The sequence below is a fragment of the Pectinophora gossypiella genome, chromosome 27 (genome assembly GCF_024362695.1).
Source record: "Pectinophora gossypiella chromosome 27, ilPecGoss1.1, whole genome shotgun sequence".
NCBI classification, from domain to species: Eukaryota; Metazoa; Arthropoda; class Insecta; order Lepidoptera; family Gelechiidae; genus Pectinophora; species Pectinophora gossypiella.
The window spans coordinates 1,421,021-1,445,927 of NC_065430.1; the positions used below are offsets into that span (position 1 = coordinate 1,421,021).

Consider the following 24,907-nt stretch of genomic DNA (forward strand, 5'->3'; position numbering starts at 1 on the left):
GTTTTCCTTTCTCTGTTTTATGGTAATTGTCCAATTTGTTTTTGAAGGTGTTGATGCTAGAAGCGGAGACCACGTCCTGTATTAGTTTTTTTCTTAATTATTTTCAGTGCCATACTTTTGCGACGGAAAATTCCACTTGATATCAACTCAGAATCATGGCCTGAATCATCCCTCAAAGTTTTCATTACGACGTCACCAACACTATATATCGCCGCGAACTTGACTCAATATAACGATTGCGTTATAACTTTCCCCTAAAGGAGATACCTTAGATTGAGCATACCTTTATTATACCATGCGTAAGTCTATGAGCGTTAGGCTCATGTTCCGAAGGTCCCGGGTTCGACTCCCGGTGGAGACATCTCCTCAATAGTCACGTAATACCAGGTAAATACATCACGAGGAAGAAACCTAATAGAGTTCATCGCACATTAGCGATTTTTAAAACTGGAAAATGTTTTGATAATACTATCTGTGGAAACAATGAAATTAATTGTAAAAATTAATAGGTCACAGGGTTGAAATGATAAGCGTCCGATAACAGTATGGTCATTACATAATTATTATAAACGTCTTTAAACTTTTATCATAAAAAAAAATGAAGATGTGATAAAGATGATAACCTTAGTTCAAAACTTCGAAGATAACAAGGCTGTTTTACTTCTTGTTCCTGTGTCGAGCGGAGCGGTTGTGTAAAAAAACATAAAAACAAAAATGGCGTCTAAAGTTCCGCTTGTTACTTTAAATAATGGACAAAAAATTCCAGTTCTCGGTTTGGGCACATGGAAGGTAAGTAAAAAGAAAATAATTCAGTTAATTTTAGTTTTCCAGAAATATATAATATTTCAGTCCAATCTACTTTAATCGATAACAAGTTTTATTATGCTTGAAATTGTTTAAAACTTTCCGGATATCCTGTTTATTTCCCACGATTTTTTCCTAAATTTCATGTTTCTTTAGCTCGTTTTTATTTTGTACAAAAGTAAGTAAAGTATAAGTTCAAATAATAAGCCATATAATTAAAAATAAGTACATTGGGATAGTTAACAATTATTTTTTTAAATAAATAATTAAAGGGTTACATTATAGACTGATTCTAATAGCCATCGTAGCCATTTTTTTAGAAATTGATACGTCAAAATTACGTTATCTGTCTGTGCTTAGGTCAGTCTGTCATTTCCCCGGTCCCGGTGTTTTGATCGCGTTGTTCTGTGAAACCGGTGTTAAATTCCTCTTCAAAATAGTTTACGTACGCTTTCGTTTGTTGATGAAAATGTCTAAAGTGCCTTTAGTAACGTTTAACAACGGCCTTGAGTGCCCAATACTTGGTATTGGGACGTGGAAGGTAAGTATTATACCCACTTTTTGTAACTTTTTATTTCTTTAATAAATCTATCTCTTATCAAAAGTCATAAAAGTAACACTGTTGGAAATTGACAATGCGTTCCTAAGGTGAGCTACCTAGAAAAAGCTTTTAATTCTACCCTTCTAAAAGCAAAACTGCGATAGCATGTTTTAGTTTTGTTGTTTGCGGTCACCAATATTTTTACATCGATTTCGTCAATAACAGGACAAGATTCATTGCATTTAAGCCTCTTAAAGTCATCGAAACAACCTATGTGTCGTATATTATATCCTAAATTAATTTAAAATCTAAAAAGTGTTGTGGAACCTTTTCAAGGCCACCGCTTATCAGTTATGACAAGTTAAAACCTCATGTTAATGTCAAAAGATACCTATTCTGTTTATCAATGATACAATAAGACCCCTTGTGTATCGACATGGAATAAACCACTCCATAGTTGTTACAATCTTTTTTTTTTTTTTTTTTTTTTTTTTTTTTTTTTTTTTTTTTTTTGACGTGACTTATTGTAGATTTGCCGCAGATGGCATTAACTACTTGGCCGGACAAATGGGGAGCGCTGAAGGCTCTCACCCGGTACAACGTTTAAGACAACAGGCCTGAGGGTGCCCAGTTGGGCGCGAACCTCGGCTCAGGGCGTCGTCTGAGAGGAAAAATATTTGAAAGAATTAATCGACCCTAGTGGGTCGATAGCGATAAGCGCTGAATGAGGGAAATCGTCGACCACGCCGGCGGGGTCGGTATCGGGGTCCTGAAGTGTTTGGTGTCGCGAGCTGATTGGCTGCCTCTATGGCTAGGGTAATCGGGTCGTCGGGATCGTATATTACGTCCTTCGGACGCCGATACTTTTCAGTACGAGCGAGTTGTTACAATCGCCACTTATTATCTGTAATGAGGTCATATAGAGTTAAAATTATAGTTGATAAAAAGTTTTTTTTACTTATTTCTTGTAAAACATTGGCATACATAGAGTTAGAGGCCCCACATACAAGTCCCGGTGGGGACAAATAAAAAAAAACACATTGTTATCTGTAGTTTTTTTTTTTTTCGTCAGAGTGTCCTCCGGCATTGGGCCAGAGTCTTTGTACATCCGAAGACTTATAAGACATTTGTATGCTTGTCGATTACCCGTCCCTTTCTTTTTCGGCGAATAAGAAAATGACAGATATATTTACTATTTACAGGAATTTGCACCAATATATGTACCTAAAGATAGATTTAATGAAGTTATTACAATATTTACAATGTAATGAATGACCATCTTCTTCCACAAGCTCAAATACCTGATAACGAGATAAGAAGCTGCGGAATTAAATAATATTGTGTAATATTGTGACTGAAAAGGATTTGTATGACACCGATAATGTCTTCAATATTGATAACTGAAGTACTTCACTTAAATATGATAAATAAAAAGGGTAACAGCCTCCACGGTCTAGTGGTTAGAGCGTTAGGTTCGCGATCTGGAGGTCCGGGTTCGATTCCCGATGGTTACATTGTCGAATCACTTTGTGAGACTGTCCTTTGTTTGGTAAGGACTTTTCAGGCTTGAATCACCTGATTGTCCGAAAAAGTAAGATGATTCCGTGCCTCGGTGGGCACGTTAAGCCGTTGGTCCCGGCTATTAGCCGTAAAAACACCTCCACCAACCCGCATTGGAGCAGCGTGGTGGAGTATGCTCCATACCCTCTCCTGTTGATTGAGGCGAGGCCTGTGCCCAGCAGTGGGTATATAGGCTGTTTATGTATGTATGATGATAGATAGAAAATGATAATGGCCTCCGTGATATATGATTATAAGCCTTTATTTCAGACATTACGTTTAGACATTTTTATGTTTTATTTTCGCCTGTGTGCCTTTTGCAGGCAAAGGCCTCCCCAGGTCCTGCCATATTTCTCTATCCTTCGCTATTGTTGGACAACAATAGCAATCATCCCCCTGCTGTGTTCTTTATTTCGTCTACCCTCCTTCTGAGTGGTCTACCCCTTGGATGGCGTCTGCAGGAAACACCAATGTCATAATTATTTCACAGTCTAAGCCCGGCGAAGTCACGCAGGCAGTGAAGGATGCCATCGACATCGGATACCGTCACATTGACTGCGCGTACGTCTACGGCAACGAGAAGGAAGTGGGCGCTGCCATCGCGGCCAAGATCCAAGAAGGGGTGGTCAGGAGGTAAGACCGTCATATAAGCACGCCATCATCATTATCAGCCCATTAACGTCCCCACTGCTAGGGCACGCGCCTTTCCTGTGGATGGATAGGGAGATCCGGCCTTAAACCATTAGTTTTTGGATGTATATTATGACCCGTTCTTTAAGTAGTACTAGTTTTTGCCCGCGACTTCGTCTGCGTGGCGAGTTATAAAAAGAGAGAGAGATCTTTGTGTGTGGGGGAATGCATGTCAAATTTCAAGCATCTAACTTATGCAGTTAAGATTTTTTCATACAAACGTTTTTTCCCGCTAACTCCCGTTCCCGTGGGTATTTTGCAATATCCTGTTACAACTAAGCTTTAAGTGTACTAAGGTACCTGCATGCCAATTTCAAGCATCTAACTTAAACGGTTTAGATTTTTCATACAAAAGGATTTTCCCGCTAATTCCCGTTCCTATGGGAATTCCGGGAATTCCTTTCTTAGTGCACCTCTACGGTACCTAAGCTACGTCCCTTCCAAATTTCAAGTGCCTACGTTTAGCAGTTTAGGCTGTGCGTTGATATCTCAGTCAGTCAGTTTCTCGTTTTATACACCTCCTTTCTCTCCGTTCTCCTTTTATATATTTAAGATTATGAGATTATTAAGATTATTCCTTATTCTTTGGTGGGTAGGCGCTAGAGTTTTTGGTATACAGGGTGTTAGTGACATCGTAACGAAAACTTTGAGGGATGATTCAGACCATGATTCTGAGTTGATATCAAGTGGAATTTTCCGTCGCAAAAGTATGGAACTGAAAATAATTAAAAAAAAAACAAACATTTTCATGAAATTTCCGACAGGAAATTCCACTTGATATCAACTCAGAACTATGGTCTGAACCATTCCCCTCAGTATTCGTTACGATGTCACTAACACCCTGTATATTAGTAGAAATTGTCTTTATTTTACCAAATGCTGGCGTATTCTTCTACGGTATAATGTTTCAGAGAGGACCTGTTCATCACGTCGAAGCTGTGGAACACTTTCCACCGGCCGGACCTGGTGCCAGGCGCGCTGCAGAAGTCCCTGGACAACCTTGGGCTGACGTACCTCGACCTGTACCTCATACACTGGCCTCAAGCTTACAAGGTCAGTTGTAACTCAGAGCATGGTATAAGAAGGTACGCTCAAAAGTGACCCTAGTGGGTCCATACCGATAAATGCTGATAGCCACTTTACCGGCAATGTATATTTCATGTGATAGGCTGCAATTTTATCATTACTTTTCTTAAGACACTCAAATTCAAATTCAAATTCAAAAATATCTTTATTCAGTAGGTAACATAGTTACACTTTGAATCGTCAATTTTACATAACGAACGTCTCATCCGCCTAAGACTACTGCAGCTTCTCACAACCTGTATAGCCGGGGAAAAGAAGCTGCAAGAAAAACCTCGGCACAGGGCCCTAGACGTTCTTTAAAAAAATAAAAATAAACATAAAATATTGGTATACAATTGAGTAATTTAGCTGCCTAATATCAGTTCTCAGACAGTTAATCCAAAAGTATTTTTTTTTTTTTATAAATAGCCGATCATACTAAGATTTTTAGCTTTCCTGTGATAAGGAGACTCCCTCCATATAATCAAACCAAATATAGTTTATTGCACAGAACTAAATTTATACAATCAGACATAACACATGAATACAGTACAATTTGGGCGGCCTTATTGCTCTAGAGCAAATTTATTTTCTTTTTTTTTTATAGTCATGTAATTCTCAATTCCTTCCAACAGGAGGGCCCAGAAAACTTCCCCGAGGTGGACGGCAAGATCCAGTTCTCCGAGGTGGACTACGTGGACACATGGCAGGCCATGGAGCCGCTGGTCAGCCAGGGTTTGGTGAAGAGCATCGGACTGTCTAACTTCAACTCCAAACAGCTCATGCGGGTCCTTGCTGTCGCCAAGGTTAAGCCAGTTGTCAACCAGGTAAGTGAATTGCTTTGTTTGGTGGAGTGGTTTAGGGGTTAGAGTGATGGTGTCTGGATATGGAGGTCCCAGGTTTGAATCCCGGTGTGGACATATCGCAAAAACACTTAAAAGTAAGAATCATTATTAATCAAGAGAAAGAAAAAAGCACCTACAGAAAATTACATAATGTAAAATACAGGGTGTTAGTGACATCGTAACGAATACTGAGGGGGATGATTCAGACCATGATTCTGAGTCATTTCATTTCATTTCATTTCATTTATTTCGGAAACAATAACAATATTGTGTTCGAACACATCTAGTAGATTTTACATACTTACAAATTATAAAAAGTCAATATTGAAACAAAAATAATATCTTCAGAATTAAACATAATTTTAAACAAGCCGTCAACTAAAATACATTAAAAACATCGATTAATATACATGCGAGACATCAATTAAAATACAATTAATAAGTACAAATAATATTACATAAATGTGAAATTAATATTAGAATTCAAAATATCATTAATCAAGATTGAACACGATTTAAAAACAGACATGTCAAAGACCACATAAAAACAGTGCAAAATAAACAATATGTAATTATTAAAGTGTGAATAAATAATAAATTTCAAAACAAGACTCAAAATTCATCAACATGATAGCAACACTTTTGTAAAAGAAGCGCTTTTAATTTCCGTTCAAATATATGCGAATCCGAAAGACTTTTCAATTCCAGGGGCATCCTGTTAAACAGTCTCACAGCTTGATACCGAGCACAGTGCATTGATATTTCTAGTTTTGGTCGTATAACATTTTTTAGATCCTTCCTTCGCGTATTTTCTCTGTCTCGCTTCTCCGAGTCAGATTCAAAATTAAGTCGCCGTTTAATAAAGCCCATCATTACCACCAATATGTATAAACTCGGTAAAGTTAGGATACCTAGGCGTCTGAAGTGGTCTTTACAGCTCTCCCATGGAGGAATACGCACCATTGTACGTATAGCTCTTTTTTGTACTGCAAAAGCTCGTTTCATGTTATATTCGTAACTATTTCCCCATAGTGCAATACTATAGCGAAATTTTGATTCCACTAACGCGTGGTATACCGTTTTCAATTGAGGTGTAGTTAAAACATCTCGCAGAGTTCTAAGTGCATAGCAAGCAGAGCTTACTGAGTTTACAACAGCTGACACTTCTAGTTTCCAGTTTAACAAGGTATCAATATGAACTCCCAGAAATTTAACTTCATCAGCCGAGGTGATTCTTGAATTACATAAATTGCCACTTAAAATGTCATTATTTCGAGATGTCGTTTTAAAGAGTAGGAGCTTAGTTTTAGATACATTAATCTGTAAGTTATTTAATGTGAACCATTCTTCAAAAGCATTTAGAGTTTCATTTAATACAGTGTTTAGTTCGGTCATAGTTTTACCAGTCAGAATTGCATTTGTATCATCTGCAAAGTTTACTAATTTGACATTACTACATAAATTTTGCACATAAAATAATAAATCATTCACAAAAACGAGAAAAAATATTGGGCCCAATATTGATCCCTGGGGAACGCCTCTCTTGATGTGCATTAACTTAGATTTGATCCGCAATTCCACATTTTCAGGTGAGATGTCCGATACTTCGACAAATTGTTTCCTATTGCTCAAGTAAGACTCAAACAAGTGAAGACATTGATATCAAGTACAATTTTCTATCGCTTTTCGTAGTCTACCAAGTAGGATTTGTCACACCCTGTATATACTCATGATGATTGATGAACTCAGAAGTCCGGCAATGTTGCAGGTTGATAACCTGGTTGTCCGAAAGTGAGATGATCTGTGCTTCGGAAGGTACGTTAAGCTGTTGATTCCGGTTACTATTCACTTAGTATTGTAGTCGTTACATGAGCCATGTCAAGGGCCTTTGGCGGCTCAATAACAAATTCGACAATCATTGGTTTGGGCCTGTGCTGAGATTAGAACCTGCGACCTCACAGTGAGAGTCGAGCGTTCTTCCAACTGATCTACCACGGTTCCTTAACAGCCAACATAGATAACATAATATTTTATCTCCAACCAGGTGGAATGCCATCCGTACCTGAACCAGACGCGCCTGCTCAGCCTGTGCGCGTCGCATGGCGTGAAGCTGACCGCCTACTCCCCGCTGGGGTCACCAGACCGTCCCTGGGCGAAGCCTGGAGACCCTCAGCTGATGGAGGATCCTAAATTGCAAGCCATTGCCAAGAGGCTGAACAAAACTGTCGCTCAAGTGCTGATCAGGTAAGTTGCAGCAGTTACACTGTTTTGGTTTTCCCCGAAGGGTAAGGCAAAGGGAACTATTCCCATACAGCCATGTCTTACTTATTTTTTTTCTTGATGATTGATGAAATGATGAAAGATGATGATGATGAAACCTAAGCCCCCACCCTCGGAGTAGACTCTTACTCCGAACCCCAAACGAATTAACTCAAAAGTCCGCATAAACTTTCGAGTTATGAAGCGGCTTCCTGGCACGAAGCGAAAATAGGCAGATACACTTTATTTATTGAATACTCCTATATAATAACACTCGCGAATGTCTTCCGACTAACTTAATGCGATCATTAACCACAAAACACCACCTCGTACTAATTATTTAGATTATTCAATGAAGAAAGCAACTGTCCCGTTCCCGTTTCCCGCCAAAAAGCCTTGCAGCAGTTACGTTCTTTTTTTTTTTTAATAATATAGGCTCGCGTTTGACCACAACAGGGATGTTAGGGAGCTCCGTAACCGTACCCGAAACTATCGGATATCCGATATAAAAATCATCCGTAATCGAATCCGAAATAAAAGCCAAAAAAGGTATTACTTTATGTTTTCCAACTAAATATTAATGTGTGTATATTTTAGAAATAGAAATGTTTTATTGCGTTCATATGTTCGTACAAATTGTGGTGTTATAAAAATTCAGAAGTAAGTATTATAGTATCAACATGGACCCGGTAAGGGCACTGCAACTGGTAGAGAGGACAACATACTTAATTATTAGTCAGCGATAAAATTTATATTAACAATATTATTGCACGGTATTTTGCTGTGGGGTCGAGCCGCTGATGTAGAAACTATTTTCATCATTCAAAAAAGAGCAGTTCGCGCTATTTATAAGCTGCGTTGTCGGGACTCTTTGAGGGAGCTGTTTAAAGAAATAAATATACTGACGGTCGCAAGTCAATATATATATGAAAACATTATGTATGTACGTAAAAACTTATCTCTCCTTCCGAGAAACTGTGAAAGGCATACTTACAATACAAGAAATAAACATAAAATTGCTATTCAAAATTCTAGATTAAGTAAATTAAATTCATCTTTTTTGGGGTTATGTATACGTTTTTACAATAAAATACCAGATAATATTTTAAATTTGTCAGAAAATAAATTTAAAGCTCACGTGAAGCTTACTTTATGTAAAAAAGCTTATTATAAGATTAATGACTACCTAAATGATAAAAATGTCTGGTATTGAATGTGTTCCTCTAGTTATTAAATAACTTGTAATGTATATCCTCATTGGTTTTTAAAAGATGTGTTGCTGTTGCAGTTTCTTGTCATTTCTTCTCCTCAGCCATAACACCTTGCGAAATGACGTAAATTCAAAATGTTACATTGACCTTCAACAAGTTTATCCATGATAATTACGTTGAATAAATGATTCTGATTCTGCACTTATATTTTAAGTATTGTTTTATACGTTTATTATGATTTCTCTCTCTCTATTTAAGAGCTGCGCTCTTGTCGGTGGAGTAACCGCCATTCCTCTCTTCTTCCCGCCAAAACCTTCACCTCCCGATACGACGCGACCTGCACCTTCTCTTTTATTTGTTTCATAAATGTTATCCTAGGTCTACCCCTTCCTTATTATGATTTAATTTATAAAATTTATTAAAAATATTCATTCTAATTTATCATTTATATATTCATTGACTGTGTAATAGCTTTTAGTGATAAGTAGTAGCTTTAGTTATTTTATAAAAAAAAATCCGTTGGTTTCAGTCGGTTGCCATAATGTGAATTAGCCCTAATGCGCCTAATTCATATAGTATCAGAAAAGTGGTTTATATATTTTGATTGACATAGTTATGTCAATCAAAATAGTGGTGGTAGTTAGTGGGCTGATGGATGTTTTACCTACATGCAAACATAAACAACAGCCTATATACGTCCCACTGCTGGGCACAGGCCTCCCCTCAATCAACCGGAGGGGGTATGGAGCATACTCCACCACGCTGTTCCACTGCGGGTTGGAGCTGAGGGCTAATAGCCGGGACCAAGGGCTTAACGTGAATCATCTTATTTTTTCGGACAATCAGGTGATTCAAGTCTGAAAAGTCCTTACCAAAGGACAGTCTCACAAAGTTATACCTAAATAAACTTTTTTTTAAAGGTTTTTTATTGTGTCCCTCCGTTCCAGGTATCAGATCGACCGGGAAGTCATTGTGATCCCCAAGTCGGTGACCAAGAGCCGCATCGCGTCCAACTTCGACGTGTTCGACTTCAAGCTGAGCCAGGAGGACCTGGACCTGATCAACTCCTTCGATTGCAACGGACGGTTCGTGCCGATGACTGCGTGAGTATCATCACATTTTCTTCTTCTTTGCGAGTCGATGGCGATCGATACTAAATTTTTGCTGACTTCCCCCCGCCTACCTTATGATATTTCGTGATTTTTTCATGGACCCCTCCTCCTTTCCTGGATGGGGGTCGAGAGGGGTCTCGAGGCTCGCATGATTAATGAACGGCCCCAAACGGCTATTGGTCGAAGGCCTCGAGAGTGCAGAGCCTACTGATTCTATTGAACCCACTTACCAGTCTTCTTCTTTGCGAGTCGATGGCGATCGATACTAAATTTTTGCTGACCAATAATTGGCCACGCTTACGGCATTGTCACTGGCTTCGTAAAGGTCTTTAATAGTGCAGGTGTTAGGGCACTTAGGACAGCACAAAAGGTGAGCCATAGTTTGTGGTGATACTCCACACTCGCAATCATCGCAACCATCACATTTTAAAAGTTCTGCTTAAAATTTATGTGTACTCTTGTCGATTACCCGTCCCTTTCCTTTTCGGCGGATAAGAAAAAGACAGATGTAACTTGAAATAAAATTATACTAAAATAATACAGAGTGTTAGTGACACCGTCACGAATACTGAGGGGGATGATTCAGACCATGATTCTGAGTTAATATCTAGTGGAATTGCCTGTCGCAAAATTCATAAAAAAATTAGTTTTTTTATTTTATTTTTTTCAGTCCCTTATTGTGTTTTAAGCTGCTGCTTGTGTGTTGTCTGTATACAGGGTGTTAGTGACATCGTAACAAAATCTGAGGCACTATTCAGACCATGATTATTTTAAATAAATAAATCTTCTATCGTGTGGGTTATGAGGTGGGTTACCAACTTCATCAACCCTGGTGTCAAGGTTACTATTGAGCCGCCAAAGGCCCCTGACATGGCTTATGTAACGACTACTTACTTAATTAAATAGTAACTGGGACCGACTACTTAACGTGCCTTCCGAAGCACGGATCATCTTACTTTCGGACAATTTGATGCTCAGCAATGCCCTAACCAAGTTCTGGAATTTGAACCCGGGACCTCCGGATCGTGTACGCTCAACGACTGGACCACGGAGTATTAATTTTTATTTTTTTTACAGATCCCTGGGGCACAAATACCATCCGTTTGAGAATGACGAATTCTAAATAAGTTATTGTTAAAAATAAACAAAATACATCAACACTATATGTTTGTGGACTGTGGAGTATGCTCCAAATGTAGCACCCTCGTGGAGTATGCTCCAAACCGCTTATGACAAGATGCGCCACAGACACATTTTTACAGAGATTGGTTGTCTATTCGTAATACGAGGTATAGACCTCGACTATTGGTAGCCATCGGGCTATGACCTTAAATCTGTACATTGCATAAAAATAGGGTAGTTTCTAACGTAGATACAACATGTACGTACAGTCATGAGCAATATAATGTACCCACTTTAGGACCCTGTCGCACTAACATATTTGACATTTAGTGAGACTTACAGTTCAATTTGTCAAAAAAGTTAATGTGACATGGTACCAAAGTGTGTACATATTGGTGCTAATTCCTGTAAATACCATCTAATTTTATTTTAAGTTATATCTGTCATTTTCTTATCCGCCGAAAAGGAAAGGGACGGGTAATCGACAAGCATAAAATTTATGGAACACACGTCAATTTTAAGCACAAATCTAAAACAACCGTCTAAAAATTCGCCCGGGTTATTCATTTATTTACTCATTCTTCCTAAAATTAAGAGCTGTCAATCATCCGTCCCTTTCCTTTTCGGCGGATAAGAAAATGACAGGTATAACTTAAAGTAAAATTAAGAGATGTCTGCAGGAATCGGGGCCATTAATGCTCGTGACCGTACAACAACTATTATACGTACCACTGCTCCTTCGTTCTCATAATATTATATTCTCAAAATATTACATTCGCAAAACATTACGTTCGCAAAATATTATATTCTCAAAATATTACCTGTACAATGAAACAGAAAATATGTAAAAAATTATCATTCTCTAGTAACGAAAAAAATATCAATTAACTTTCTATAGCGATCTGTGGCTTGAGAAGACTGATGCGGGTTTGTGAGAAGTATGCAGGTGGCCACGGTTTATAAATAAAAATAAAATAAAAATAAAAAGAGTTTATTTCGGACATGTTCCATAGTGGTTAGTAACAAGCAATAAACAACTTAATCTAGTGTTAGTAATAGAACGATAAAAATAAAATAACATTTACACACGACACGGCTCGACAATTATAAACAACAAGAAAACGTACACATTAACACAACACATTACTAATAAGCAGGCTCCCACCGCCTGGTCACCGGTATCTGCAAGTCCACTTCAGTATGTAAGCGCATCCAGTGGCCCAGCAGTGGGGAGTCCCACCTATCAGTCAACACGCTCAGAATGCCGTTTGAGCTGGAACGTAAGCGCCTCAATAGCGATGCCCACCTCTTCAACACATGGAAAAGCCAGTTTAAGTATCTGGGGCACATAGTTACTGCCGACCTCAGTGTCAATGCGGATATTGAGCGGGAGCGGAGGGCGCTGTCTGTAAGGGCTAATATGATAGCCCGCAGGTTTGCGCGATGTACACCAGAGGTTAAAATTACACTCTTTCGTGCGTATTGTACATCACTATACACCCTAGCCTGTGGGCGAACTACACTAAGCGATGTAATAATGTTTATCTACTTTTTTATGAATAATACTTTTGTACTTCATTATACAAAAGATAATATATTGAGAATATAATATTTTGCGAATGTAATGTTTTGCGAATGTAATATTTTGAGAATATAATATTAAGAGAACGAAGGCCACTGCTGACTTCCTCCACATTCACAAAATAGAACTTTCACAAGTTCACCTTAATATTTCTCACATTGTAATTTGAAAGAAAGAAAGAAACGTTTATTATAAAGGGACACCACAGTAACAAATACAAAACAAATATATAATTTAAAACACGGAGTAACACACAACTTACAATCAAACAAAACACATAATAAAAACAACATACACGAGAAATACAAATAATTGAGTGTATGGACTGGTCAACGATGGTGGTGGTGTCCTTTATAAAAGGGCCTCACTCAGCATAAGCCGCGGCGCGAGCCACGATGCTGGTATTCTGTGGACCCTGCTAAGTGAGGCACGGAAGCCGTGCCTCCCACAAATACAACTTGAATGAATACATAATAATATTTACTTATACTATGAAAACAAAATAATTTTGGATGTAAGTGAATAAATATACGTGTATATCGTTGATCAAATGGTTTTATTTAGTGTTGACGTTTAATCGATGGTATTAGGCCGGTCACATACATTCGGAATTCCGTTTCGGAATTTCGATTCGTAATATCGAACGCATTAAATCCATACAACATCTATGAATCAACCACATACTTACAGTTTTTTTCCGTTCGAAATTTAATCTGATTGGGAATTCCGTATGATGGCCTATGCATGGCCCAGTAACGGCGACGTATTTTTTTTTCCTTGATAGGTATAGCAACAGTGCTATCGCGATAAGAAAATCGTCGTCCATAATGCCAAATGTCTGAACTCAAGTTCTAGCGTCGCTCAACTGAGCCTTGTTATTCCGAACGGAAATAAACGTATGTGTGTGATATATTAACGGAATCCCGAAACAGTATTTCGAATCGAAATTCCGAAACGGAATTCCGAATGTATGTGACCGGCCTTATAAGTCATCGATTATCGATTGTCTAAAATGAGGGATTTTTCAATCGGCGTTCCCCAAAAACACGATAGATGGCGTTGTTAAACTAATGGGCAAAGCGAAGTCTTATTGTTCAGTAAGTCTATTGGGAAGGAAATTCCCAGTAGTTCAACTGGTAAGACTGCTGGGAATAGGGGTTCTTTTCTTCGTTTCATATGCATCTTTTATTATCTTTGTTTTTGGGTGTAAATGATGACCCTTGGGCCCTGCGCAGACGACAGACTATCCGTGACGCACTTTTTAGTCTGTGAAAATATAACCTATGCAATTATATGCAGTAACGCGCCGGACTTTTTGCGCGTCGTGTGCGTTACTGCATATAATTGCATAGGTTATATTTTCACAGACTAAAAAGTGCGTCACGGATAGTCTGTCGTCTGCGCAGGGCCTTGTTATTACACCAATAGTAGTGTAGATAAGTAGTATCCTGCTGATGATATCACGTGCTCAGCGGCGAAGGAAAAGCATCGTGAGGAAACCCACATTCCCGAGAAATGCCGTCGGAGGCATGTGACCTAACCTGTATTGGGCTGGTTTTCCCTTCGCGGGTTGGAAGGTCAGACGGGCAGTCGCTTCTGTAAAAACCGGACCTGTCAAATCTTCAGGTTAGGTGAGCGGACCCTGTGAGAAATGGGATGACGCTAGGGAGATGTTGATAAGAAGTATGCCTATACCACTGGCGATTTGCGACTACCCACCCCTAATAGGGATAACCGTGGTGAGTGTCATCATCATCACCAGCCCATTAACGTCTCCACTGCTGGAGCACGGGCCTTCCCTATGGATGGATAAGGAGATCGGGCCTTAAACCATCACGCGGGCCCAGTGCGGATTAATGGTTATTAACGACTGCTAATGCAGCCGGGACTAACGGCTTAACGTGCCTTCCGAAGCACGGAGGAGCTCGAGTTGAAAACTTTTTTTTGTGGTCGCCCATCCTATGGCTTTGCGAAAGTTGCTTAACTTCAACAATCGCAGACCGAGCGCGTTAACCGCTGCGACACCGAGCTCCTCAAGTGGTGAGTGTGTTTGTATATAATAAAACATCCAAAATAGGCCTTCATTTTATTTTATTCACTTTATATCTACACTTTTATTAGAAAATAAATAAAACAGTAAAACATCCTGTGATCACAGAACTCTGAAAAATATTTACAAAGATGGTATTTAAAATCGATGCACCATACAAATTTAAACTTCCATACAAAACAAGGTATTTTCCATACAAAATAAGTTTTTTCCATACAAAATAAGATTTGTCTAAATGCATATTTGGGTTTACCGTAAAGTTAGGGCAAATTGAGGTATGTATTTATTATCTGTGAATATGAAATAATTTGAAACGAAAGTGGCATTTGAATTTTCACCGAGTGCCATTCGTAACGAATATGAGAGAAAGGAAATTCCACGGTATAAGAAGACCAGGTATGCTGAATCCTATGACAAGCCGCCATTGCTAGCCCATTGATGACGTAAGTGTTACCATTAAATTGTTATCTCCAACATTCCAAGGACGTAAATTTTATTATTGAAAATTAAGTGAATTGTATTTAATTACTATTACTTGTCACATATATAAAAATCATTAAAACTGTAAGTAAATCTTTTACTAATAGTTCAAAATTTCCTTGCAAAGTAAATACAAAAACATTGGTCGTGGGTAATTTATTTTTTACAAATGGCAACGCAGGGCGGGATGACGTCAGCTGGGCTAACATTGAAATGATAGCTGTCACTTTTGAGCTTACCTGGTTTTCCCATGGACTAATCGACTTTTTAATTTCTCGACAACCCTGTTCTATGACTCCTCCTCGCAATGAGGCCTATGCCCTGCAGTGGGTCGCATCTATTATGCAAAATGATACAAAGGTGCAGACTCCAATACACACCATCTGATAGGTTAGTTTCCAACTAGTCAAATCAGTTACTTCTTACTAAACGTCAAAACACGAAATTACTATGGAATTTTTACGAAAAAGCACACTGTGACGTCATAGAAAAACGTGATAAAATGTCGGACGTATTATTGCGTTTTTCTTAATCATTTATTTTTTCCATTTAACTTACAAAAATGATTTTTAAATTAATTCAACAATAAAACATCATGATTGGAATGAGAGTAGGACAGAGATATATTATAACGCCCAGTGCGAAAGAAACAAAAGATATGTCTCTTTAGCACTAACGTATATTACAGCTTAGTACGAAACTCACTAATTTTGCTAATTTTTAAGAGGTTAATGAATTAATGGTGCTAATTCCTGTAAACACCATCTAATTTTATTTTAAGTTATATCTGTCATTTTCTTATCGGCCGAAAAGGAAAAGGACGGGTAATCGACAAGCATAAAATTTATGGAACACACGTCAATTTTAAGGACAAATCTAAAACAACCGTCTAAAAATTTTACATCAGTCAATAACCCGACACGGGTAAGTAGACAGCACGTCAAACCTTTTTGATTCGCCCGGGTTATTCATTCATTTACTCATTCTTCCTAAAATTAAAATCTGTGAATCATCCGTCCCTTTCCTTTTTGACGGATATGAAAATGACGGATATAACTTAAAATAAAATTAGGCGGTGTTTGCTGGAAACGGGGCCAATGTCTATATGCACATGCGTCATGTCCAAATAATCCACTCGTGTCATTCCCGGCGTAAAGGTGGCAACCAAACTAGCCGCGTTTCCACGCTGGATAGCGATGGACACCCATTGCACAAGGTATGAACCTGAGCGGGCGTCGTCGCCGGCCCATCTCAACATTTTATTTCTTCTATAAAAATTATTTATGAATTTTAATAAAGAAAAATGTAACAAGAAGTCCGACATTTTGTCACGTTTTTCTATGACGTCACAGGGTGCTTTTTCATACAAATTCCATAGTAATTTCGTGTTTTAACGTTTAGTAAAAAGTAACTGATTTGACTGGTTGGAAACTAGCCGTTTTGGGATACAGTCATGTGTTTATGGTATTGATTTGAATTTCAAATATCTTTTTAAGAGTGTAGGGACCTTAGCCTAGTTCCTATCCGTCACCTAGATGGCGTACGTGTAGCATATTCAGTGTAAAACGTAAATAATAGTAGTTTTGCCCGTTCACAAAAGCTATTGTAATATTAAATGAAATGTCACAGAATCTGGATTTGTTCGCATGCACATTGGCTGAGTTCCAAAGAGTAGCTTATCAATTGTTATCTTATAAGATTGTACGCTAACATTGTCGCATTAGGTTAAGTGCCTGTCATGATAATGTTTGTATTACATAAATAAATAAATAAAATTTAGTATTTTTCTCATTTACCACTATTTCTGAGACTTTATTTGTGCCACAAGAGGTGAAATAATAATGTCATCACCAGCCCATTAACGTCCCCACTGCTGGGGCACGGGCCTTCCCTATGGATGGATAGGGAGATCGGGCCGTAAACCACGCGGGCCCAGTGCGGATTGATGGTTATTAACGACTGCTCATGCAGCCGGGACTTAACATCGATCACATCGATATTGGTATAGGTTAGATTATAAGATTTATGTGGCAAAGATCGAGGGGGCCGCATTATCTATGATGAAAATAATAACTTCTATCACCGAATGGCATGGCTACACTTACGCCATCTATTGTCGCTGAGACGCACATATATATAGCGAGGGTCCCAACACCCTTAAGTCTACTAACCGATACACCTCTAAAATCACATAACAATAATGCGTATTAAATAAAATATACTTAAACGATTAAAAAAGTACAAAACCTAAAAAGCGATAATAAATAAATTAAACTAAAATTATAAATAGATTAGCATAAGACCTTAGAGGTCGTAGGTTTGATTCCCGGTCGGGTCAATTTACATTTTTTTTTCTAAACTGACTCGTGTTGAGTTACTCCACCAACCAGTGGAGCAGCGTGGTGGAGTATGCTCCATACCCCCTCCGGTTGATTGAGGGGAGGCCTGTGCCCAGCAGTGGGACGTATATAATGATTAAATACTTTTTACAAGAGTAAAATAAGTTTTTAGATCGTAGTGTATATATTGCAAAAAGTTAATAACTCAGACATTTCATCACATTTTTCTTTATAAAATTCAAAAATATCTTTATTATTGCAAACCAATTTTTACATCGTAACGAATACCTACTCAGGGGAATGATTCTCGCCCATGGTTCTGAGTTAATATCAAGTGGAATTTTCCATCGCAAAGTATGGAACTGAAAATACACTAACATTTTCATGTTTTTTGGGAAGGAAAATTCCACTTGATATCAACTCGGAATCATGAGTTGAATCATCCCCTGAGTATTAGTTATAGTATATTATTATAGTGTACTAACACCCAGTATAATTGAGTGTAATAAAAATGTCTCGTAGCTTTTGTATAACATTAAATAATATTACAAATTATTTTTCACAAATAAATATATTTTTGAATTTTATTTAACGTGCGGCGGACCCAACTAGTTGGCCACCCAGTTCCGCCCACACGCAACAGATGGCGCCACATTCAATAATGCAGTCTTCAAGCAGTCGTGAAACGCGCTATCGAAGTTTTCACAGCGAGACGCATATATACAACTTCCAACATAACACCGTTGGATCGTCGATACCTAGTCACACTACCAACTTGTGGCTAGCGGGGTACTATGCTCTGTTCGGTACCATGACAACATCCGTTGACGGCAGCACATCCTCGCCGCCAAAAACGTGATAAAATGTCGAGAGTTATTATTGTCTACTGCCGGGGACATTTCCAAAGTGAGTGAGAATATTCTCGTGAACGCCACATCACTGCCCGTCGCCTACAATGGCGTTTGACAGTTGTATGATGGTCGTTCATATCCTCACTGCATTTGAATTAACAGCTAGCTATGATGACCGTACGGACATAGCAAAGTACAGCAAAGTCACACACCGGACACTTCATACTAACAATTTACACAGACACGCGCATCTGTGTGTGTGAAACTGACGCCCATACCATAGAATAAGCAATAATACTACGTATATAGAACGGCAACTCTCCGCTCCCCACCAGCGGCTGAGCTTGGTTTACCTCACCCCCTCGGTCTTACTTTAGTCTTCAATCGTATGGCATCAGACGTCACACACACAGATGCGCGTGTACGATAACGTCAATGTGTAGTGTCTGTGTAAAACGAGGTTGTTTGTATGAAGTGTCCGGGGTGTGGAGTCTAAAAGACCGAGGGGGTGAGGTAAACCTAGCTCAGCCGCTGGTGGGGAGCGGAGAGTTACCGTTCTATACGTAGTATATTCCCTATTCTGTTACCCTGTTCAAAACGAAAATTTCCCATTATAAATGTGTTGTGAAAAGCTCGGTGAGGCGTGGGTACTTAGTTCATCTTGCGATGGATGTACTTCTGACTAGAAAAGTCAGAAGTACATCTATCGCATCCATAGTTAAGTTGTGTTTGATTACTTGTGGCATTGCCCACCCCATTAGGGATTACGGGCGTGAATGTATTTACTTCTGACTACCCCAATTGAGATATAGTTGTGAGCTTGCGTTATGTTATTTAATACCATGGTATAAAAAAAAACCAGGTATGCTGAATCCTATGACAAGCCGCCATTGCTAGCCCTTTGATGACGTAAGTGTTACTATTAAATTGGTATCTCCAACCTTCCAAGGACGTAAATATTATTAATGAAAATTAAGTGAATTACTGACTAATGTATTTAATGACTATTACTTGTCACATATATAAAAATCATTAAAACTGTAAGCAAATCTTTTACTAAAAGTTTAAAATTGCCTTGCAAAGTAATTAAAAACATTGGTCGTGGGTAATTTATTTTTTACGAAATGGCAACGCAGGGCGGGATGACGGCAGCTGGGCTAACCTTGAAATGATAGCTGTCACTTTTGAGCATACCTGGTCTTCTTAGTTACTGGACTTGATGAGAAACGGCCATCATAGCGAGCAGTTAGCTTGCTCATCTTACATTATACGATATAGTATCAATTTTAAATAATCAATAATCTACACAATATATTACAACTTCTAAAATAACATTGATCGGTCAACACAGAATCCGTCCGTAAAGGGGAATGACTGGAAGAAATTGCTTTTCAGCAACAAGGTCACCTTTTAGGTGGAACGAATATGTAGGTATGCGCGTATGTAGGTATGTCTATCTGCATGTCTCCTTATCACGTAGGTCAGCTGGAAGAAATCTCTTTTTCAGAGATAAGTTTACCTGTACTGTTTAAAGGAATTAAATATGATAGAATTTAAGCATGATTTAACGAAATGGTTATTACATATGTGTTTTTATAGTGTCAACGAATTCTTTAACTATAGGAATAGGTCTAATAATATAATATAATTAAGTATATATGTATAAATATTTGCACACCTGCTTGCAGGTTGAATACATGCACTGTTTTACTTAGAATAACGGCTTCCGTGGTCCAGTGGTTGAGCGTTGTGCTCACGATCCGGAGGTCCCGGGTTCGAATCCCGGTGGGGACAAATCACAAAAATCACTTTGTGATCCCTACTTTGGTTAGGACATTACAGGCTGATCACCTGATTGTCTGAAAGTAAGATGATCCGTGCTTCAGAAGGCACGTTAAGCCGTTGGTCCCGGTTACTACTTACTGATGTAAGTACGTAGTCGTCACATGAGTCATGTCAGGGGCCTATGGCGGCTCAATAATAACCCTGACACCAGGGTTGATGCGGTTGGTAATCCACCTCACAACCCACACGATAGAAGAAGAAGACTTAGAATAAGATCTTTAACTTTGTGTTCTTGCAAATAAATGATTGATTGATTTCTTTGTGTGTATCTTTCTGTGTATTGTGTACAAATAAATAAAATAAACGAAACTTTCCGAAAAAAGGAATAGATGGTTTTCTTATACCATGGTCAAACGAAGCCAAATTTGTACAGCGCAATCTGTATTTTTTGGGCAAACGTGGCCTTGTTACTGGAATTGTTAAAAGGAATGGGAGTGAATAGGAACATAGAATTCGTTCAGCTGCTTGCCTTGCAGTACAGTCATGAGCAATATAATGTACCCACTTTAGGACTCTGTCGCACTAACATATTTGACATTTAGTGAGACTTACAATTCAATTTGTCAAAAAAGTTAATGTGACATGGTACCAAAGTGTATACATATTAATGCTCGTGACCGTACATGACGATAGTGGATCTGTGTCCTCTAAAATGATGTACAATGTGGATAAAAACTGTCTACTTCTCCCATCAGGGGGGTTAAAATGGCCACATCGAAGCAATTCATCTGAGAAAGCAATATTGCAATTTGACATTTGCGCATATAAAAGTAAGTGCGCAATGAAATCAACTGTCAAAACAGATGTGGCCATCTGAACCCCCCAGGTGTCGCTACTGTTGAGTGTTCTTAAATTTTGACAGTTCCCCATACTATTTGAGTAAACAAACACATTGTCAATCTCGTTCAAACTTCTCAATCTCGTTCTCGCGTCCGCACCACATTGCGACTTGTTTGAGAGTGCGATTGGATGTTTGTTGAGTGAATGTGCAAAAGCATTTGAAAAATTGATGCCTGTCAGTAGCATAAGTTAAATAATTATTATTTTATTGATATGTATTGTCTCATTATTATTAATTGAATTGTTTTGTTATTATTTTGTGTATCCTTCCTTTATTATTGTTCAATTTATCATTATAATATTGTAAATTTGTTTTAGGCCCATACGAATCTTGTTTGTAACGCAATGGTTTATACTGTAATGTTGCAAATGTCTATATAAATAAATAAATTGTTTTGGTTATATTTTACATTACAACCCTTTGCGCGGCGTTTAACTGCAAAATCATAATGTTATGACGGTGCTAATTCCTGCAGACGCCATCTAATTTTATTTTAAGTTATACCTGTCATTTTCTTATCCACTGAAAGAGAAAGGAATGGAGAAAAGGAAAGGAGGAATTAAATCACTTTAGTGAGTTGACTCATTTTAATGATCAACTCATTAAAATGAATCAAATCACTTTGACGTGTGACTTTGAAGTGATTTAATTCCCTAAAACGAGTTAACTTAAGGAATGGAGAAAAGGAAAGGAGGAATTAAATCACTTTAGTGAGTTGACTAATTTTAATGATCAACTCATTAAAATGAGTCAAATCACTTTGACATGTGACTTTGAAGTGATTTTATTCCCTAAAACGAGTTAACTCACTAAGGTGTTAGCGACATCATACCGAAAACTCTGAGGGAAGATTCAGACCATGATTCAGAATTGATATCAAGTTGAATTCTCCGTGGTAAAAGTATGGAACTGAAAATAATTAAAGTAACACTAAAATTCCACTTGATATCCAACTCTGATTCATGGTTTGAATGATGCCTCAAAACTTTTCGTTACGATGTCACTAACACTCTGTATACCATACATACATACACCTCTCATTTTATAATAATTATTATTAAAAAAAAAACATTCTGTGTTAACCGACCGAAAAAAAAACGAAAAAAAAAATGCCAACATTTTGAACATCACTCTTAAAATCCATCGAATATGCAATAGAAAAATATACATATTGCTTCCTTTCAACATTCTGTAACTTACTTATCGTTACCAGCCGTGGGCTTAGTGGGAACCTTAAAGCCCAACGGTGGGCCTATACCCTTGGAATTACATTTTTAAAGACAGGCACATGATTCTATCACATTTTTAAACGATTTTTTTACGTTTAATAACTTCTGACTGTTTCCCAGCAGTGGACTGTGGGATTGGCTAAATTAGCAGTAATTTAGTACTAAATATGTTGCAGTTACTTCCATGGTATAGGAAGACCAGGTATGCTCAATCCTATGACAAGCCGCCATTGCTAGCCCATTGATGACGTAAGTGTTACCATTAAATTGGTATCTCCAACATTCCAAGGACGTAAATTATATTATTGAAAATTAAGTGAATTACTGACTAATGTAATTACTATTACTTGTCACATATATAAAAAAATCATTAAAACTGTAAGTTAATCTTTTACCAAAAGTTCAAAATTTCATTGCAAAGAAAATATAAAAACATTGGTCGTGGGTAATTTATTTTTTACGAAATGGCAACGCATGGTGGGATGACGTCAGCTGGGCTAACCTTGAAATGATAGCTGTCACTTTTGAGCATACCTGGCTTCCGAATACATCCCGCTTAGGGACGGTACTGAAAAGTATCGGCGTCCGAAGATCGGCGATCCCGACGACCCGATTACTCTAGCCATAGTCCGATTACTCTAGTCTAGTCTAGGCGGCTAATCAGCTCGCGACACCAAACACTTCAGAACCCCGATACCGACCCCGCCGGCGTGGCCGACGATTTCCCTCATTCAGCATTTATCGGTATGGACCCACTAGGGTCACTTTTGAGCATTCCTGGTCTTCTTATACCATGGTTACTTCTACAAGCGTAAATGTCAAGATTGCTTTTTTGATGAATTTCTTCGATGTGGCGTTAGACCGTCGGAATTCTTTAGCAGAAAATGGGGTTTAGGGTGGTGTTAATAAACTAATCTCAGCTGAGACTGCCCTCAAGACCATGCTCAAGTCCCTGTTTTTATATAAGAACTGTCACATCGACATGATCTTGAGGGCAGGCTCGAAGCTGAGGTTAGTTTATTAATACCACCCTTAGACCGTCGGAATTCTTTAGCAGAAAATGGGGTTTAGATTCTATTGCTAGTCCCAACTTATGCCCAGCAGTGGGCTAATCCTACATTCCTCCCAAACAAAACTTATACCAAACACATGATTCCCACTAGGGCAGCCCAACATTGGGTTAATCATTCCCACTATCCCACGCCGCTCCAAAATTTCAAAATGTCTATAACATCACAACACTTGATCACTCCAGTCACAGCTACTTGCAGCTAGTATGTGTAACAGCTACACGTAGCTAGTATTTGTCACAGCTACCGGTAGCTGCTACTTATTCTCCTTTTAATCTCTTGCTGAACTCCTCTTGTTGTAACTCCCTCCACTCTTTCTTTGCCTTCATTCGTTTTAGTTGACCGTCCCTGTAATAGGAAAAACAAAGTTTTAGTGAGTTTGTGGGCTCATGTCAATGAACTTTATTGAGATCACAATCAATGTTAATATATTTACAATAAATTACTTCAGTCTTTCCTGTTCACTCATCGCAATCAGTTGTTTTATTCCAAACTCCACAGCTAGCAATTATCGATACACTTCACACATACATTCGTAGTTACTTATACTTAGTAGGTATACTTACCTATAACTGGTGACCCCGATATTTTTGTTCGCGCCGCGTGTTACCGTTGCGTGTGATTTTAGTGTCGCGGAGACTGCACTGCACAACCTAATCAGCCTTCCACAAGCGGAAATCCCTGATCTGGTTTTCAAGAGGCACATAGTCTCCTTCACGACACTATGCCAGTAGATTGCGACGGCGCACAGTGTGAAATTTAGGGTCGATTCCGGACATGTTTATCTAAGATTTCTAATCGATAGGTCTAGGATAGGACTAAAACTTCGGGGAAGTAACCGTGGGGCTATGTGTATCAGTTATAGAGGTATATAAATATTTGCTGACGTCATCAAAAATAGGTATTGTTAATTACTTCAAAACTAATAATGTTATTTACACATTGTAATTTTTTTATAATGTAATACCGTTAAATATACCTATGCACAAAATTACAGCTTTGTACGTACTACATAGAGATAAATATTGCAGTTTAAGTGTTTTTCAGAAAAACCGTTATTTCTCTTGAGTGTCTTCGATTTAGCAGTTAATTTAATGCTTCAAACATTAGGAAAATATATCTTAATAATATCACAAAAAATTGCTCACCTAACTAGTTAGACTTCGGAGATATTACGTTTCTAAGGATTTCTTAATTTTCTATGGAAATAGGGTTGACACATATTAAGTAACTAAAAATATAAAGCTACCTACTTAAATGTATTAAAAGTCGTAGTTTGTCTTTTACTTATTAAATAAAAGACGTCGACCTTTTTTGTGTGAAGCTACTCATACCTAAACTTGCAATGTATAAATGAAAAAAAAAAATTCTTTAGTGTTTCAAACGGAAATAACTCAGAAAGTATAACATT

The 24,907-nt window shown here is 38.1% G+C and overlaps 2 protein-coding genes across 3 annotated transcripts in view; one reads left to right on the forward strand and one right to left on the reverse strand.

Annotated features, from left to right (window-relative positions):
• Positions 1-655: 655 nt before the first annotated feature.
• On the forward strand, positions 656-13,342 carry LOC126378951 (aldo-keto reductase family 1 member B1-like). 2 transcript variants are annotated; one of them, XM_050027499.1, is made up of 7 exons: positions 656-789; positions 3,396-3,538; positions 4,507-4,648; positions 5,296-5,487; positions 7,550-7,749; positions 9,923-10,078; positions 11,165-13,342. In XM_050027499.1, exons 1-7 carry the CDS (start codon positions 715-717, stop codon positions 11,208-11,210), a joined length of 954 nt encoding a protein of 317 aa, XP_049883456.1. In that variant the 5' UTR covers positions 656-714; the 3' UTR covers positions 11,211-13,342. The 2 variants fall into 2 exon arrangements, with proteins under 2 accessions (XP_049883456.1, XP_049883457.1); XM_050027500.1 differs by lacking the exon at positions 656-789 and adding an exon at positions 1,149-1,345.
• Positions 13,343-14,865: 1,523 nt separating this feature from the next.
• Positions 14,866-24,907, reverse strand: part of LOC126379036 (glycerol-3-phosphate acyltransferase 3) — a 50,366-nt gene continuing 40,324 nt past the window's right edge. The window contains exon 11 of the mRNA XM_050027623.1: positions 14,866-23,844. Within this exon, the coding sequence (XP_049883580.1) occupies positions 23,757-23,844 (88 nt within the window). The 3' untranslated portion in view covers positions 14,866-23,756. The remainder of the gene's footprint in view (positions 23,845-24,907) is intronic.

Excerpts from the sequence above, each read along its gene's own strand:
- LOC126378951 (XM_050027500.1), top strand. The coding sequence starts at position 1,268 with ATGAAAATGTCTAAAGTGCCTTTAGTAACGTTTAACAACGGCCTTGAG. Across the intron at positions 1,346-3,395 it reads TTGGTATTGGGACGTGGAAG|TCTAAGCCCGGCGAAGTCAC; the intron begins GTAAGTATTATA and ends ATTATTTCACAG. Across the intron at positions 3,539-4,506 it reads CAAGAAGGGGTGGTCAGGAG|AGAGGACCTGTTCATCACGT; the intron begins GTAAGACCGTCA and ends ATAATGTTTCAG.